Source organism: Ictidomys tridecemlineatus, chromosome 3 (genome assembly GCF_052094955.1).
Source record: "Ictidomys tridecemlineatus isolate mIctTri1 chromosome 3, mIctTri1.hap1, whole genome shotgun sequence".
NCBI lineage: Eukaryota > Metazoa > Chordata > Mammalia > Rodentia > Sciuridae > Ictidomys > Ictidomys tridecemlineatus.
In genome coordinates this window covers 47,639,807-47,658,548 of record NC_135479.1, presented here as the reverse complement: position 1 = coordinate 47,658,548, position 18,742 = coordinate 47,639,807, and the positions used below count along the sequence as shown (strand labels likewise).

The following is an 18,742-nucleotide window of genomic DNA, read 5'->3' as shown; positions in this document are numbered from 1 at the left end:
GAGGGCATTGAGTTTCCTGTCTATCAACAGTCAAAGGCAGATACTTAGAGCCTCTTCTTGAGCCAGCACCTTTCTTTGGAATTGCTTTTACATGGTAAGAGACACAGGGTCCCAGTTGGTGATCACTGGGTCTTGAAAAGCTACTTTGAAACATCCCTTAGTTTCTTTCTCATGATGTTATTGGTTATCCTCTGTCAATTTCCTTAGGTATCTTGCCAATGTACCAAAGGAAAAGCAACTGTTAGTAATTTTCAAATCCCTTTAATGCACAAAAATGTCTTGGGACATACTATATATTTTAACCACATGATATGAATTTATAAAGACATGGCCTCATTTACTGACAGCAATCCTCTCCACTGGAGTGTGTTGTGTGAAAAGGGTCCTATTAGAAGAAATTACCCAGAATACTAAGATGATTACATGCCTTCGGAGAAATGACTCTGAGCCAAATCTGATTTGATTTCATGCTCAATCACCCAGAATTTCAAATATGTTCAAGTATTAAAATTCTACGTATTGATAATACCAGGCTGTTTTGTAGCAGGACAAGAATAATTCATTACAATTGCAAAGTACTTAAATTTATGATGTTCTTCCACATACATTAGTTCAATTTATTTATATATGCACTTTGTAAGATAGAACAGGGTAAGTATTGACATCCCCATTGCAGGGATAAAACAAAGAGAGGTTAAGCAACCTGAATAAGTTTCCACAGCTACGTAAGTGAAAACTAGGCCTGGGGCCCATGTTTCTGATTTAAGTCCAGTGTTTTTTCACAGGGCAACAGGGTGCCTCTTTGTTATTTTTGGTCTCCTCTGAAGTTCTACTTTTGCTCTTTCAGAATTCACATAAACAACCACTACAGTGTGCTCAGGAAACCAACGAGCTTACAAATAAAATACATGAGAGAAATATGAAATATGAATGCTTCATGATATTTAATAAACCAATTTCCATGTTTTTCCTTTAAGAGACCATAATGTAAAGATAAAGCAAAATAAGAAAATATAAATTTACAAGTTAAAATTACTGTTCTAAGACAAATCCCTGCAGCCTTTGATTTTCTGCACACATGAGTGTACACTAAACACCTCATTGCAGAGATGATGAAAACACACGTAAATGTAAAGAGATAACAACTGTAATCCTACTTTGGTTTCAAGAGCAGTAACTATGGTAAATTATTAACACTGCTATGTTTTGTTTTTCTTTCCTTGCTGATTTGTAGTTTGTTCTGTCCTTTGCCCTAGTCCCTCTGGAAATGCTACTTTAGTTTTCTCCTTTAGCTGGCACAAATGACTTGCATTTTGAGGCTTGTTTTATGGAATTTTAACAGATCAGCATTTTGAAGCACACTTCATATCCATAAAGTTTCTGTTACATTGTCCAAGTGAATAACTTATTTGAAAGTAAATGAACTGCAGTAATTCTTTCTTATACTTACCTTGTTTATTGTGTACAGTTTTGTCTTCTGTGGAAAGCTTTATTAGAAAAAGGAGAGCAATTCCTTAGAACTAGAGCAACAGAGGCTTTTCATACTCTTATACCAACTTAACTTCCAAAACATTTTTAACTCCCTGTCTCCCAAAGCACACTTGAGTTTGGATCCTTGCAAAAACTATGCAGTTGCATTAATTCTTCTTCTTCTTCTTTTTTTTTTTTTTGAGAACTTAGAGAACTGAGAATATATATAAAGTGAAATCTTTTCTAGTTGTCACTATCTCCCTATTAAGTTAAATATTTAATGTTTTGAAGTAGATGTTTAATAACTTCCAGCACTACAAATATGTTGTGCCAACGGAGATGACTGATCTGTTAATAAAATCATGTGATTTAAAACAAAAGGAGAACAAATTTGTATTTCATGGTTATGGCTATCCAACAGATCAATGTTAGAAATTTTGTAGGAGAAAAATTTAAGGTGGGTTTGTTGCCTAATTGGTATGACTGGAGAATAAAGAGGGTTTCCTATTCAATATTATAAAGTGTCTTATACATAACGTGGCTGTCCAAGAGTCATGCCGTCAAACTACTCTCACTACCTTAGTGTTTTCTTTCTTCTCTTGCCCTGATGCTGTCACCCATTCTGATCAACTTTTCACCTGGAAATAAATGAACGATAACAGATAGAGAACAGATGAGTTTATAAACTGCTAGCAAAGGCCAAGTATGGTGGTAATACCTGTAATCCCAGGGGCTCAGGAGGCTGAGGCAGGAGAATCGTGAGTTCAAAGACAGCCTCAGCAATTTAGTGAGGTCTTAAGCAACTCAATGAAACCCTGCATAAAGTAACATACAAAAAAGGGCTGGGGATGTGGCTCAGTGGTTAAGTCCTCCTCAGTTCAATCCCTGATACCAAAAAACAAAACAAAAAAACCAAAACAGAACAAAACAACAACAACAATAACAACAAAGTGCTAGGAAAGATTCCATATGGCTCATGTCTGCATTCCTTACAGATATAGCACAGGATATTGCTCCTCCTGGACTTAATGTTGCTTTTTAAATGAGATATCTTTTTTTTTTTTCCAGGAAGTGGGTGAAATGTATGTATGTATGTCATCAGTTTCCTTGATGTTCATGTTTTGGGTAAGTCTCCTAACTGTTACTACGATGAATAACAAGTCTTTTCAGACATTTTATTCTTTGAAATCTTCTTTCCAAATTAAAAAGATGAACCTGTTCCTTCAACACTTATTCCGTACCCTGCCACTCAAGGTCTACTATTATTTGGTGTCAAGCTGACTCTAATCTTATCTCCAAACATTCTTATTTGACCCAACTTTTCAAAGAAACTAGGAATATGTTTTATGGCCTTAGATTTAATTATTAAGAACCTCCCCCCAACCCCACCTCTCAGCTCTCTCTCCCTCTTCCTTTCACCTATCCCAGCCTTTGAATAACAGGAGATATGGTTAAAAAAAAGAATATGGTCTTTGAATTCAGACCTAAAATTATTACATCTGGTCTATAGTAAGTAACCAATAAATGGCAGCCACTATTATGAAATGAGGCCTAACATTTATTGAGCACTTACTGTGCATTAGGTAGGACTGTTCATTTTCCCTTAGCATTTTTAGGGAAATTAAGTAAATTTTGATACTGGTATTTTACTGCAGAAGGAAATGTAGGTATAGAGCTGGTAAGTTATTCAAAATCACAGGTCCAAGAACCCAGTCTCCCCAGGCAGGAAGCCTGTAGCTGGAGGAGCTCGGAGGTGCTGCACCCTTCTGCTTGAATATCTCTGGCTCATGGGCTCTTTTGCTCTAGCAGCACTGGCTCTGCCTTACTGACTACTCTCTGCCTGGCATGGTTGCAACCATGCCCGGCTGTGCCCCACTCACAGGCCTCAGCTCTCCCACCAACCTCTGTTGGGACTCTCATCCCAATAGATAAATCTGACTCAGATATGCAGCCAGACCAAGCAAGACACTTACACTTTGGTTTTGTGGCTGTTGGAGTCATTCTCTTTTAGACACAGTCCAGGTTGCCACCAACATCTTGCAGACTGAAGAATCCTTCTAGTTAGGAAACCCTATATACCCAGAATTTTATTTGTTTCCCTAGCCTGTATTTTAAAATTAGCATGGTTTTATATTTTCCCAATAAATGTTCTTGTTATCCATATCTTCCTCTTCTTCCATCATAACATCTGGGCCCAGGTTAAAAGTAGGTATGTTGACTAGAAGACTGAGATTGATTCTGAGGACATCTCAGGGAGTATTCTGCTTCCTAAACGGAAGGCATTCATTTTTCTCTCCCTAGGCCTCTTCTTACTGTATTTCCCCCTATTTTATCTATTACTTCATGCATTTTATCATTAACTTCTTTTATCATTAACTCCTATCTGTAGTGTCAAGGCAGCAGGACCCCTGTGACTCCCAGGATGGTTTTGGGGAAATTTCTGGGTCTCGAGGAGTGGCAGAGGGCAGTGAGTCACTGGGAAGTCCCTGTCAATCAATAGTGTTCAGACAGTCAGAAAGCTGTTCTGATGTCCCTGGGAACCAGATTGGTTCTAGCATGTTATTCTAAAATATCCTGGCATGGTGGCTCCTTCTAGCAAGTTGGCTGGCATAAGGGAAACATGGAGGGTGAGGGTCGGGGCTGGGAATGTCACTTTACCACCATAAGTCTGGCTGTCTTCATTTATAAATTGAGGGAGATGTTATTACAAGACCTCACAGGGTTGTTCCAGAATGAGATGAAGCAAGCACTTGATAAGTACTATGGCTGGTGGGGGTGCTATGTTCCTGAGGATCTTCCCCCCCAACACGTCATCCAAGGCATATCTAAGAGAGGGACTTGGAGTCAACTCTCATGGAGCACTGAAGCCATTTCACCCAAAGTTAAAGTGTTCACCAGATCTTGATTTAACCAAGTCCTCTCCATCCACCTCACTGTGCTCTCTGAATTTCCTCTGCGAGTGTCACTAAAATTCTCCTACAGGTCAACCTCTTTGAGGGTGGTTGGACTTATCCTTCTTGCTGACTCTTCCTAGGTTGCCAGTTCACCTCCCAGGGCCAACATCATCTTTCTCACTCATCCACAGTTTCCCTCAAAGGTTTTTCCCTTCCTTCTTTTACTACCGCCCTGTGTGACTTTCATTGTTCACATTTTGAGAAGCTTATGAGTGTTTAGTCTTAGAGTCTTCCTTTCCTCAATTTCAACCTCCTTATCTCCTTCCTCCCTTCCACAGACATTGAGCACATAGAATCCTCACTAGCTTAATGTAACCAAAAAAGATATGTGGATCTTTGGGGTCAAGGGGCTATTTATTGAAGAGTTAAAGACAGGAAACTATGACCATAAAGGCTTGAAGGTGAGAGTAGTCTGTAGTAAGTATACAAAGAGTTCTAAAGAATGGATAATTCAGCCTGAGAGAGTTGAATTGAAGTTTTCATAAAAAAGTATCACATAATGTCCATTTACATTGGTATTTCCCCCTATTTTTTTTAATTGTTAAAATACATATAAAGTGTACCTGTTTATCCACTTTTATGCATACAATCCAGATGTTTTGAGTATATTCATATCTCCGTATGTTGAGTCTACAAGGTAAAGCAACATATTAACATGAAATAGCATTAAAACATGCATAATGTAAACATCAAGTTAAGAAAAGTGCTTAAAAGGGAAGTGGGAAGCAAATGATACACCCAAAGGGAGAGATCAGGGGCCTAAATTTTTATCTATAATATATTCTTTTTAAAAGGGGTTCGGAGATTGAACTCAGGGCACTCAACCACTGAGCCAGTACCCCAGCCCTATTTTGTATTTTATTTAGATACAGATTCTCACTGGGTTGCTTAGCACCTTGCTTTTGCTGAGGCTGGCTTTGAACTTGTGATCCTCCTGATTTAGCCTCTTGAATTGCTGGGATTACAGGCATGCACCCCTGCACTTGCAATGAATCAAATGTGGCAAAATGTTAAGGCCTAAAAAACTTAGTTATAATATGTGGTTGGTTGTTTTATCATTTTTTCTACTTTAATGTATTTTTCTTTGACCTTTTTATCTTGGCCTCAGTGTACACTTCCAGAGAAGGTGCAAGCACACTAAGAGCATCCATATATCCCTCAACCCATTGTTCCATGGACATCTTACATGGCTAGCACAATGAGCAGACCACGATGTGAACTTTGGTGCAGTACCATTAACTAACACAAAGACAGTATTGGAATTACCCCAGTTCTTCCACTAATGTCCTTTTCCTACTGTAAGATCTCATGAGGAACACAAGTTGCATTTAAATGTACTTTCCCATGAGTCACATGCAGTCTGTGACAGGACCTCAGTCTTCTCTTACCTTTCATGACTGACAATGATGAGATATTTTGTCAAATGTCCTACCGTTGGAATTGTCTGTCATTTTACCATAACTGCAGTAAGGTGATGCATGTTGGCAAGAATCCATAGAGGCTTTGTTGAGCATTCCATGCATCTTATGGCAGGATCAGAATGCCTCTTTTTTATACTTTTAAATTATATCATAATTAAAAAAAATGGAAGCTAGGTGCAGTGGTGCATCCTGTAACCCCAGCTACTCTGGTGACTGAAGCAGAAGGATCACATGTTCAAGGTCAGCTGGACAACGTGGCAAGACCCTGTCTCAAAATAAAATAAAAAAAGGGTGTGGGTAGAGGTCCGTGGTAGAATGCTTGCTTAGTGTGTACAAGGTTCTATGTTTGATCCCTGGCACTGCTATAGAAGGAAGAAAGGAAGAAAAGAAAGAAAGAAGGAAAAAAGGAAGGAAGGAAGGAAGGAAGGAAGGAAGGAAGGAAGGAAGGAAGGAAGGAAGGAAGGAAGGAAGGAAGGGCAGGCATAGTATGTAATCTGGAATCCTGAAACAGAATAAGTAGGAGATTGTAGTCTATGTGTGGCGGTGCATAGTTGTAATCCCAGTGGTTCAGGAGGCTAAAGCAGGACAATGCCAGTTCAAAGTCAGTCTCAGGTTCTTAACAAGGACTAAGTAACTAGCCAGACCCTCTCTCTAAATAAAATATATTTTAAAAAATGGCTTGGGGGGGAGCTGGGGTTGTGGCTCACTGGTAGAGTGCTCGCCTAGCATGTGTGAGGCCCTGGATTCGATCCTCAGCACCACATAGAAATAAATTTAAAAAAAAAATAAAGGTATTATGTCCAACTACAACTAAAAAAAAAATTTAAAAAAATGGCTTGGGGATGTGTCATAGAGGTTAAGCACCCCTTGGTTAAATTCCTAGTATCAAGAAAAATAATAGTAAAGATGAAAAACATAGAAGATATTACACATAAAATGAGAAACTTTTACAACGAATTAGATGATGGAGTTATGGAGTCTGAGAAGTCCAGGAGCTGCCATCTGCCAGCTGGAGAAACAGGAGTGCCAATGGTAATGTTCTAGTCTGAGTCTCAAAGCTGGAGAAGAAGGAGAGCTGATGAGATGAGTCCAGTCCAAGTTCAGAGGCAGGGAGCACTGATGTCCAAGCCCAAAGACAGTTGGGAAGAGCAGTCTTCTGTTTTATTCAGACCTCCAATGGATTTGAAAGAGGCTTGCCCACACTGAGGAGGACAATCTGCTTTACTAGATCTACTGGGTAAAATTTATTTATTTATTTGTTTATTTTGGTACTGGGTGTTGAATCCAGAGGTACTTAACCAGTCAACAACATCACCAGCCTTTTAAAGTTTTATTTAGAGACAGTCTCGCTGAGTTGCTTAGGGCCTTGCTAAGATGCCGAGGCTGGCTTTGAAATCACAATCCTCCTGCCTCAGCCTCCCAAGCCACTGGGATTACAGGTTTGCACTTCCACACCTGGCTTACTGTTACAAATATTAATCTCATCTAGAAACATCCTCACAGGCACACCCAGAATGATGCTTAACCAAATATCATTTTGAAATGGGAATGATTATTATGTGCAACTGTATTTTGAATACATGAAACTTCTGTTTGGCTTTTATAGGCATCCCAACCCAGAGTTGGTCTGGAGTCTCAGAAGACACTTGGACTTGGCCTGGACTTTTGGACAGTGCCGGAGCTGTGGAGACTATGAGACTCTTGGAATTCATCTTGCTCTGTGAGAAGGATATGAGCTGTTTAGGAGACAGGGGCAGAATATTATATTTTGGATGTGAGGTGTTCAGCATAAGCTCTTGTAATGCAAGAATATTCAGAAGTCAAAGGAGTAGATTGTGAGAGCTAAAACCTAATAAATTCATCTTAGTTTGAATGAACTGACTGGTGAGTCAAGGTAGGTGGTGGGACATGTTTGCAGGAGGTGAGTCACTGGGGCATGGTCTAGAAGTGTTCTTCCTGTGGTCCATTCCTCTGTCTGCTTCTTGACCCCTATCTGTTGTCAGCTTTCCTCCTCAGGGTCCTCCTGCCACGATGCAATGTGGACCCAGAGCAAAGGAGCCAGTTATCTATGACTTTTGAAAACATGAGGCTCCCAAATACTTTCCCTTCTCTAAGTTGTTCTTGTCATATACTTTGGTCACACTGACAGAAAAAAAATGAATAAAGCAAGGGAATGTGTCCTTTGGATTTCTATCCCTATTTTTCCTTCCACACTTGTGTTCTTCTGTTTCCACGGTAGCCAACTGTCTTAGTGCTCTGTTGCACTTCTTAGTTACTGGATTCAGTATCTGAAGGACTTCAGATAGCCTGTGTCTGCCTCAGGAGTTGGAAGCATCTCTTTTCCTAAGGAAGACACTAGAGCCAGGTGTGATAGTGTCTACAAGGTACGTGAATATGAATGAGAGAGAGAGGGAGAGGGAGAGATCAAGTGAAAGCCAATGTGTGTATATTCTCTTCCCCAATGGCTTGCTGGAGCATCATGGGAAATGCTGGACAACATATACCATCAGATGGTGGGAAGATAGACATTTCAATAGCTGTATTCTTTCTAGAAGTAATTTAATATCAATTATCATATTTTAAAAGGATTTGTAATCTTGGATCTAATAACCTATAGGACTATAAAAGGAGAGGCAGAAATTTTTGGATAAGGGGTTTACTATCATTAAGAAGACTATTGTCAATGGTCTTAATCATGTGAGGTTCATTGATCATTAATAGGTGATCAGCAAAGAGACTTAATGGGAAAGTGGTTAGAATAGTCACATATGTATTTCCTGCTAGCTGTGTCATAAAATTTAATAATCTCACTTTGTTTGATGTGACATTCACACACCTAAGATGTGTGCACACATGTACAATCCATCCGTACATGTAGATACGAAGAAAAAAGTACTATAAAGGAATGCAGGAAACTCTTTTCCTGATAGTTATTATTCCCCTTGGATGGTGGGATGGGGGGATTTATTTTTATCTTACTATTTTCCTGTTGTTTTCAAATTTTACATAACCATCTTTTATGACAAGCAGTTCTTTCAACTGTAGTAATAAAATCAAGCATAAGAGGAATCAGGTGGAGATGCTCAGTGCAGAGGGTTACTACTCAATAAGTTTTTAAAGAGAAAGAACTGGCTCTTCTGCCCCTGACTGGAGAGTGCAAATATAGGATGCACTTCTGCCCAAGTGTGATAGTTGTGAACAGAAAATGGAATGAGTATTATTTTCTAAAGTACATTCTTCTCACTATCACCTATTAATGTTTTTCTTTTGATGTTTCCAGTGTCAAGGGAGACTGGGCATTTGAGCCCTTGGACTCCATGGAGGACTCATCCTCCGGCAGCAGCTGCCCTGACACAGAGCGCTGCATTTCAGAACCCAAATTTAACCATAGCCTCTCTGTAGGCTCTTTCCCCTTTGAAGACAGCACTGACTGTGAAGACTTGACCTCTGAGGGTCCTTCTGGCCTCATCTTCCCTCGTGTCCAAGGGGCATGGGGAACCAAGAGTGTAAGGAGATCCATGGGGAGAAGAAATAAAATCCAGGACAAGCCAGAGAAGCTTCGTGAAAAAGCCATCATTGAGATCTTGTACGCCTATCTGAGCTGCCTCCAGGAAGATTCACTAGCTGGCTGGCCTCAAAGTGACGACTACCAGAGGATGGACAAGTGCCAACAGGAGACGGTCACTCGGGCCTTCTTCGAATTCGATGATCTCATGAAAAATATCAAGGCATTTCTAGACAATACAAATGATGACGAAGATGATTTCTTGGTGCTTTCTGGTCCTCCTCAGGAGGAGGATGTTCAGCCATCCAGAAGTATCTCTTCCCATATGGATCAGGTCGTTCCTGAAGAACACGAGGCTTGTCAGGACTTGCCCAGGTGGAAACCACCAGAAAATGGAGATACCACACAGTTCCCAGAAATGCCTCTTGGGCTTGAGGATGATGAAATTGTTGAGGTGAGCACAGATCTGCCCAGAGCAAGGGGTAGGCCCTGTGTGTGTAGGGGTGCCAGGTGGGACAGCATGGAGTCCTTGTACCTGCTGTGAAGCAGAAGAGGACCCCAGTATCTGAGCCAAATGAGCAATGGGAGAAGGACCACTGCAAGGAAAGGAGACAGGGAAGAGGTATTGGGAAAATGCCAAGGAACACTGAGAGAAAGAGAGGGGAGGAGCAGAGAGATGTACTAAGGATTAAACAAACTAGTGTGTGTGTGTGTGCATGTGTGCGTTTCATGATGAAAGAGTAATAAAACTTTGCACTTACAGTTGGCTAATTTTGGTACAAAAGTAAATTAGAATTCCATAAATGAGTCAATATTGGCTCCATTACCGCTGACCCTTAATGTCTCTAACTATTCTTCATTGTCTTGGCAGATGGAAAGCCAGGAGCCTGGCACTGCAGAAAGTGCCTCAGTCTCAGCAGAGCAGTCAGACGAAGAGGACGTGCCTTCAGACGCAGAAAGCATTTCCTGTCTGAATTTTAGAGGCTTCTTCCAGTGGCTCAGGAAGCAATGGTCTCCTACCTGCCAGGGAGAAAGTGCCATGAGAGGGCCAACAAGGTCCCCATTCTGCTGGCACTAAAGAGAAGACACATTGTTGACGCCACAGACTCCTACCTCAAGAATCCTTCTAGTTAGGAAACCCTATATACCCAGAATTTTAATTGTTTCCCCAGCCCGTATTTTAAAATTGGCATGCCTTTTTGTTTTCCCAATAAATGTTCTTGTTATCCATGTCTTATTCCTTTTCCAAGATAACATCTGGGCCCAGGTTGAAAGTACGAATATTGACTAGAAGACTGAAATTGATTCTGAGGACTTCACAAGGAGGAGTATTTTGCTTCCTAAATAGAAGGCATTCATTTCTCTCTCCCTATGTCCCTTCTTACTGTATTTCCCCCTATTTTATCTATTATTTCATGCATTTCAACCTCTTTCATCATTAACTCCTATCTGCAGTGTCAGAGGCAGCAGGACCCCTGTGACTCCCACATGGCAGGACGGTTTTGGTGGAACTTCTGGGTCTTGAGCAAGTGGCTTAGGGCAGTGAGTCACTAGGAAGTGTCCATGTTAATCAATAGTGTTCAGACAATCAGAAAGCAGTTCTGATGTCCCTGGGGAACCAGATTGGTTCTAGCATGTTAATCTAAAATATCCTGGCATGTTGTCTAGTTCTAGCAAGTTTGCTGACACATGTGGCTCATGGGGAAGGAAGGTGAGAGCTACTGTAAACTGTGTTTTCTTATCAGGCTTATCTCTAAAGGTGGCCCATTCAGCTAAAATCTCTCTGCTCAAGAGAGTACTGGTAAGATCAATGAGGCATGGCCCATGTCTTAAATGGCCAGTAACAAATATGAAAAAAAACAGAGAGGATCACCAAAACCAGGGTTTATAGATGGTAACCTTTAAAACAGACAGACTGCATGTACAAATTTCTTCCATTTACTTTACCTTTGACAGACCTACTCCAATTTCAAGATTGTGTAACAATCCAGAAAGCCATTCCAAAGCAAATTGTTACATCAAAACACCTTAGACAGGCTCATACCTATAGGTGGTCCTTTCTTCAACTCACTTTCCACGGACAGACCAACTCCAATTGCAACATTTTCTAAAACACACAGAGACAACAAGAGAGGAGCCCCCAGAACCATGACTAACAGATGGGAAACTTTAAATTGACCAGCCAAGATCTTTCCCAAGAGACTACCTACAGGATTAATGTGGTATTGGCCATGTCTTTTTTATTTATTTTGTGATGCTGGGAATTGAACCCAGGGCCTTGTGCATGCAAAGTGAGCTCTACCAACTGAGCTATATCCCCAGCCCACATGTCTTAAAAGGGAAGTGACAGATACAAACCAAACGAAAAACACAACCAGAGGGAATTCCCAGGCCCAAGATCAACCAACAGATAAGAATCATGATGAATGGGGATCATTGATGAAGGAAAGTATTTGACGATGGGAAAGAAAGGGATCCTGTAAGAAAGGCTGAAGAAATCATTCTTAGATACCTAGATAAATAAATTAACTCTGTTATTGTCTCTCCAAAGAAAATGTTTTTCATTATATTTAATTTGATAAAGTGAAATGCCTGTAAATAGCTAGAATAGCTTGAAAAAATAAAAATTGTGGGGACTAGGATGGCAATATGTAAAGCAATGGAAGTGTAACTGATGTGATTCTGCAAGCTGTATACGGGGTAAAATGGGAGTTCATAACCCACTTGAATCAAAGTGTGAAATATGATATATCAAGAGCTATGTAATGGAGGGGTAAGACAAGATAATACAAATGGAAGAAATGATTTACAGTAGAAGGGGTAGAGAGAGAAAAGGGGAGGGGAGGGGAGGGGAGGGGGGATAGTGGAGAATAGGACTGACAGCAGAATACATCAGACACTAGAATGGCAATATGTCAATCAATGGAAGGGTAACTGATGTGATACAGCAATCTGTATACGGGGTAAAGTTGGGAGTTCATAACCCGCTTGAATCAAACCGTGAAATATGATGTATTAAGAATTGTGTAAGGTTTTGAACGACCAACAATAAAAAAATAAAATAAAATAATAATAAAGACATAAAAAATTTAAACATAAAAAAAATTGTGGGGAGAAAGTTGCTCTGAATTCTGTGTCACTACTCATTGACTCACATCTGTCAACTCATAAAAAAATGTTAGATTACACTCTTAAGTCTACATTAGAATATGTTCTAGGTAAATTCACACTTAACAGAAATGATAAACATAATGAAAAATCATCATGGGCATCTAAGCATACTTTCAAAGGCAAAAAGATTTATAAGTGTTCTGATAGAGTAAATGAAAAAAATTTTAAATTTTATTTTCTTGGTTTTTCTTAGTTATGTATGACAGCAGGATGCATTTTGACAAATTATACATAAATAGGATATCTCTTATTCTAATTAGATCCCATTCTTGTGGGTGGTCACGATGGTGGGGTTCACTTAGGTATTTTCACATGTGTTCATAGGAAAATTATGTTAAATTTATTCTACTGTCTTTCCTATTATTACCTACTTCCCTTCTTTTGGTTCCCCTTTGTCTAATCTACTAAACTTCTTTTCTTCCCTTCCCCCACTTTATTGTGGTTTAGCTTCCACATATCAGTGAAAACATTCAACCTTCGGTTTTTGGGGTTTGGCTTATTTTGCTTAGCATGATATTCTGCAGGTCCCTCTATTCATTGGAAAATGTCATAGTCTTTCTTCTTTATGCTTGAGTAATATTCCATTGTGTATCTATGCCACAATTTCCTTATCCATTCATCTGTTGATGGGCGACTAGGTTGGTTCCATAGCTTAGCTATTGTGAATTGTACTGCTATAAATATTGATGTAGCTTTGTCACTCTAGTATGCTGATTTTAAATCCGTTGGATATATGCAGAGGAGTGGGATAACTGGATCAAATAGTGGTTATATTCCTAGCTTTTTGAGGAATTCAAAAAATAGTTTTTGAGATTCCTAGTTTTTTGAGGAATCTCCATACTGCTTTCCAGTGGGATTGCATCAATTTTCAGTCCCACCAACAGTGTATGAGCATTCTTTTTTTCCCCACATCCTCACCAACATTTGTACTGTCAGTCATAATATGAATTTCCTCTGGTTACTATGACAAAAATTCACAAATTTAACAGCATAAAAAATGGATGTCAATTTTCTTACAGTACTGAAGGTTAGAAGTCTAAAATCAGTATCACTGAGTTGAAATTGAATGGTTGGAAGGATTATATCTTTTATGGAGGCTCCAGAGAAAAACCCATTCTTGGCCTCTTCCAGCTTCTGGTGGCTGTTGACATTCCTTGGCTTGTGGCTACATCACTACAATCTCTGCCTCTGTGGTTACACTGCTTTCTCCTCTTCTGTGGGAGTGTACATAATCTTCCTTTTTCTTTCTTTCACAAGAACACCCGTGACTACATTTAGAACTTCCCTGGATAATCCAAGATAATCTTTCCGTCTCAAAATCCTCCACTTCATCACAATGGTTATGTCCTTTTTTGCTGTATGAGGTATCATTCCCACATTGTAGAGGATATGAATATTTGTGTAAGAGGGTAGGAAGTCTGACCTCCTAGAATCACACAAGAATGTGCTCAGCCCTGGGGCATGTAATGAGACTGACCTTGGGTTAAGGAGCAAATTCAAACTCTTTCTGAATTAGTAAAGTTCAAACTTTACCTCTGAAGTTTTGATGTAAGAATTGGCTGAAATAGATGGACAATGGGCAGATTAATAAGAAGAAAAAGATAAAATTCATATACATGCACTGGGATATCAGAGGAATGTGAAAATTCCAAACCCAACACAAATTACAAGCTTACATAAAGGGGTCATTTGGGGACATGGGGTTTTACCATCCACTTTTCCTTTAGGGATAATAGAGAAGAGTCATGCTGTTCCCTTGGAGTTAGCATGACACTGGTACAGATCCTTAAAACATATGAGCAATAGCATTTAAAGCATCTATAATAGCATACAAATCATTCTGACCTCCATTAATTGCTTTTCCTTAGATAGAAACACCTTTGAAGATTCCTTCCCTCCAATCAATAACCTATTTTTAGGTTTGTTACTTCCTAGAAACAGGCCATCTTCTCTTTCCTAACCCAGAGAATTGGTCAGGAACTCCAAATTTTATATGTACAATATAGTCAACAGTAGCTGATCAATAGGATCATATAAAAGTTGTAAAGTAATTTATGAACAATTGCTTTTTTCTTTCTAATCAAGATCCTTCATGGGCTATATTATTTACATTTTTTTCTGAATGCATTTTCTGGGTTTCCTTTAGGGTTTATTCAATTGCAAATGGCGGGCAATTCAATTGAGATCAACTTACACCGACCTAAAATATTGTGGCCTCTCATAACTGAGCAGTCATGGCTTCATCCAGGTACATAAGTGATGACACTATGACCCAATCTCTCTTTCCATGTCTTGCTTCTGACTTTCACTTTGACTTCATTCTCTATAGTTTTAAGATATTTCCTGCCAGGTTAATTCCATGAGAGAGGTCACATCCCTTTTTCTTCAGGTAGGAATCTCAGAATTGATCTTGCATAGGGATTAATTTAACTGGCAGTTTGATCTGAATGCCTTAACCTACCTTTACCTCTAGGGTAATGTGATGCCTTAGTTTGGTCAGGCCTAAGTCCTATATCCCATGGAGGAGGTACAGCTACAAAGGGGATCGAGGTTAGAGTTTGTTCACCAAAAATAGAGAATGGATAGCCATTATGTTATTTTCAATTATAATCCTAATTGTACATATTTGGGGGTATGGAATGATATTTCCATTTGAACAATGTATACTGATCAAATCAAGCTAATTACCATTTCCATCTCCTTAACTTTATGGTTGGAGCCCTCAAGCTCATCTCTTGTTGTTATCCATAAAATACATTATAGGTAGTTGTGATCAGTAGTGCTTCCGCTGCGTTGTGTAACACTAGAACTTACTCCTTCTATCTCATTGTGTTTTGATGTCTATGATTCAATCTCCTAATATTCCCTTCCCTCCACCAATCCCAGCCTCCAATAATCACTGTTCTATACTCACGTCAACTTATTATTAGGTTCCACGCATGAAAGAGAACACATAGTATTGTCTTTTGGTATCTGACTTGTTTCACTTAATTCCATCCATTTTCCTGGAGGTGATAGAATATCATTCTTTATGGCTGAATGATATACCATGTGTATATGTCACCTGTTTATTACCCATTATCCATTGATGGGCATCTAACTTGATTCCATATGCCATTCATTCTATTATATGATGTGAAGTATATTTTATTTTAGCCAGAAGAAATGGTTTAAATAGCTTATTGCATTAAATCAAGATTTTTAAAAAGGCTACATTCTTAAAAACCTAATTTTGCCTGATAGTCCTTTCCTTGACTAGAGGAAAGTTATAAAAAATTATAAAAAGTTATAAAAAATATAAAAAAGTTTATAAAAATTTCCTTCAAAATGTATTTGCCCCTAAACTATTTTCCCTGCATCAAGCAGAATATTTGTCGCAGAGAGCTTTTCTATCCATTAGCAAGACTTGTAAATTTTAATTGATAGATATAATTTACTTGCCATAAAACCCAGCCTTTCAAAGTGTACAAATTGTAATATATTCACAAGGTTGGGCAACAGTCAGTACTAATTCCAGGACATTTTCACTATCTTATTAAAAAATTCTATGACCAGTCACTCCCTAGTCACCTGAATTCCTGGCAACTAATTTAATTTTTGTTTCCAGAGACTTGCTTATTTCATATGTATTAAGTATGTCATATTGCCTCCTGAATGACCCAGTGCTTTCCCATATAGCCTTTGTTCTGATGTAGTGTGCCCTCTCCTCTTGGGAATATAATAAATTATCTTTTCAGTGGCTCCCGATTCATTGGCATTATAGGACCTAAATAATGACATAACCTATATTTAAACATTATATGAATTGAGTCTTTCAGTATGTTTAATATCTAACTTCTTTAACAATGTTTTCAGGGTTCATCCATGCTATAGTATGTATCAGTAATTGATTTCTTTTTATGACTGAGTAAAGTTCCATTGTATGGATATACCACATTTATTTATCCATTCATCAGATGATAGACGGTTGGGTTATTTCCATTTGGGGTTTACAATGAATAATGCTGCTCTGAATGAGTTTCCATGCCTGAAAGTTTTTGTAAGGACATGTGTTTTTAATCTAGGAATGGAATTGCTAGATTATATGGTAAATCTACATTTTACTTTTTGAGGAACTGCCAAACTGTTTCCCAAAGTGGTTATCCCATTTTATAGTCATACCAACAATGCTAGGGTTGTAATTTCTCCATATTCTTGATAAGACTTATCTTTTTTATTTTAGCCATTCTAATGAGTGGTATTTTACAATCTTACTTGTATTTTACATTTCCATAATGATTAGCAGTGTTAAGCATCCTTTCATGTGCTTATTGGCTACAGACACACACACACACACACACACACACACACACACACATATTCAAATACTTTCCTCATTTTTCAAAACAATGTATTTTTTATATTTTTATTTTTTATTTTTTTAGATGGACACAATATCTTTATTTTTATGTGGCACTGAGGATCGAACCCAGTGCCTCATGCATGCTAGGTGAGCACTCTACTACTGAGCCATACCCCAACCCCACAATAGGTTGTATTTTTAATATAAGTTTTAAAATTCATTCTGGATACTAGACCATTATTAGATATATGATTGGCAAACATTCTGTTTTTTATTTTGGCTTCATTTTCACTTCCTTGATAGTCCCCACATTTTTTTGGGGGGGGGGCACTCCATCACTGAGCAACATCCCTAGCCATATTTTTGTATATTATTTAGAGACAGGGTTTCACTGAGTTGCTTAGTGCTCGCCATTGCTGAGGCTGGCTTTGAACTTGCAATCCTCCTGTCTCGGCCTCTGGAGCCACTTGAAACACACAAAAAAATTATTTTTGGACAGGTTAGTGGTAAGAAAACTTTTCCACTTCCAACTGGGGTGTACTTGAATTTTCCACAACCAACTTGGGTACATTATGAATCTGCAAATTAATTGAGAGAATGTTTTCTATTGTGCTTTTGATGACAATGAGACTGGGCTGTCTATCTTCATAGCAGCTAAATTTGCAGGAAGATTTCTGGGAGATGTTGTGGTGTGAACTGATAAATACAATCAATAAGAGTGTAAATTATAAGTTATAGGTTAGTAAAAAATATAGATTATAGGTATAAGATTTTGATAAGTGAGATAAGACAATTATAAAGCAAAAACTGTTATAGACAGGCCTAAGACTTCATTTTGCTGCCTTCTATAAAAACTGTTACAAGAGCTGTTTCTGAGAAACTGAAATGAAAGCTGTTTTCTTATAAAAATTGTGTTTCTGTACTTTGTACCCTACAAATTATACCCTATTCAGGATGCACGGTGGTCGGTGGTCTTGGTGAGCTACATCCTGGGTGTGAATGCCCTTGTGGGTCTGCATGACTTTGCAATAGATTCTCACCCCTCCAACCCCCGCCCAAATTCAGGATGCAACTATCAGGCACCGGATTGAACCCAGGACTGTGTCAACTGAACTGCAAAGCTATTGCTTTTTTTTTTTTTTTTTTTTTTTTTAGCTTCTGGCTTGCTTGCTGACTGGAAAATTCCAGTCCTGCCTAGAGCCCACAGGTTCCACTTACTAATGTTTTAATTTCTATGATTGGCTAACTCACATGGCGATAAGCAAGTCACTACTAAGTTGTGGTTTTATCCTTATATTCTCTTTGGATGGACCAGGAAGCTGCTATCCTCCCACAGAGCTTGAGTCTCCAAGGTGAGTGACAGACCCTGGCCAGGTAAATAAAGCTCTCTTTTGATTTGAAATTTGGACTTAAGAGTGCTGAGGCGTCTCTCCATAACATGAGAGTTAATGGTAATTGTATTTTCTGGTGACTGTTCTTTGGTCAGATAAAGGCAGTTCAGATATGTTTTTCTTCTGCATTGTCTTTAGCTCAAATACTTTTACTTTAAAATAATCTTTATACCAACTTTAGGAGTTTTATCAGGTCTACATAAGTTTAACTTTTCTCCTCCTCCTTCTCCTTTTCTTTCTCTTCCTTCTTTGGTTGGCATGCTTTGGGTTGATGTGTAAGAAACCATTACTTAATCCAAGTTCACAAAGATTTTTATCCACGCTTTCTAGTTTTAGCGCATACATTAAGTTGTTCCATTCATTTTGAGTTGATTTTTGCAAATGGTGTGAAGTAGGGGTCCAGCTTCCTGTTTTTGCAAATGGGTACCTTGAACCAATACCATTTGTTGTAAAGGTGACTTCCATAATGAATTATTTTAGCACCACTG

General features: G+C 38.7%; 1 protein-coding gene across 1 annotated transcript; it reads left to right on the top strand.

Annotated features, from left to right (window-relative positions):
- Positions 1-7,462: 7,462 nt before the first annotated feature.
- Positions 7,463-10,428, top strand: LOC101975918 (uncharacterized protein C12orf71 homolog). The gene is made up of 2 exons (XM_005337386.4): positions 7,463-9,804; positions 10,222-10,428. Exons 1-2 carry the CDS (start codon positions 9,163-9,165, stop codon positions 10,426-10,428), a joined length of 849 nt encoding a protein of 282 aa, XP_005337443.3. The 5' UTR covers positions 7,463-9,162.
- Positions 10,429-18,742: the final 8,314 nt, after the last annotated feature.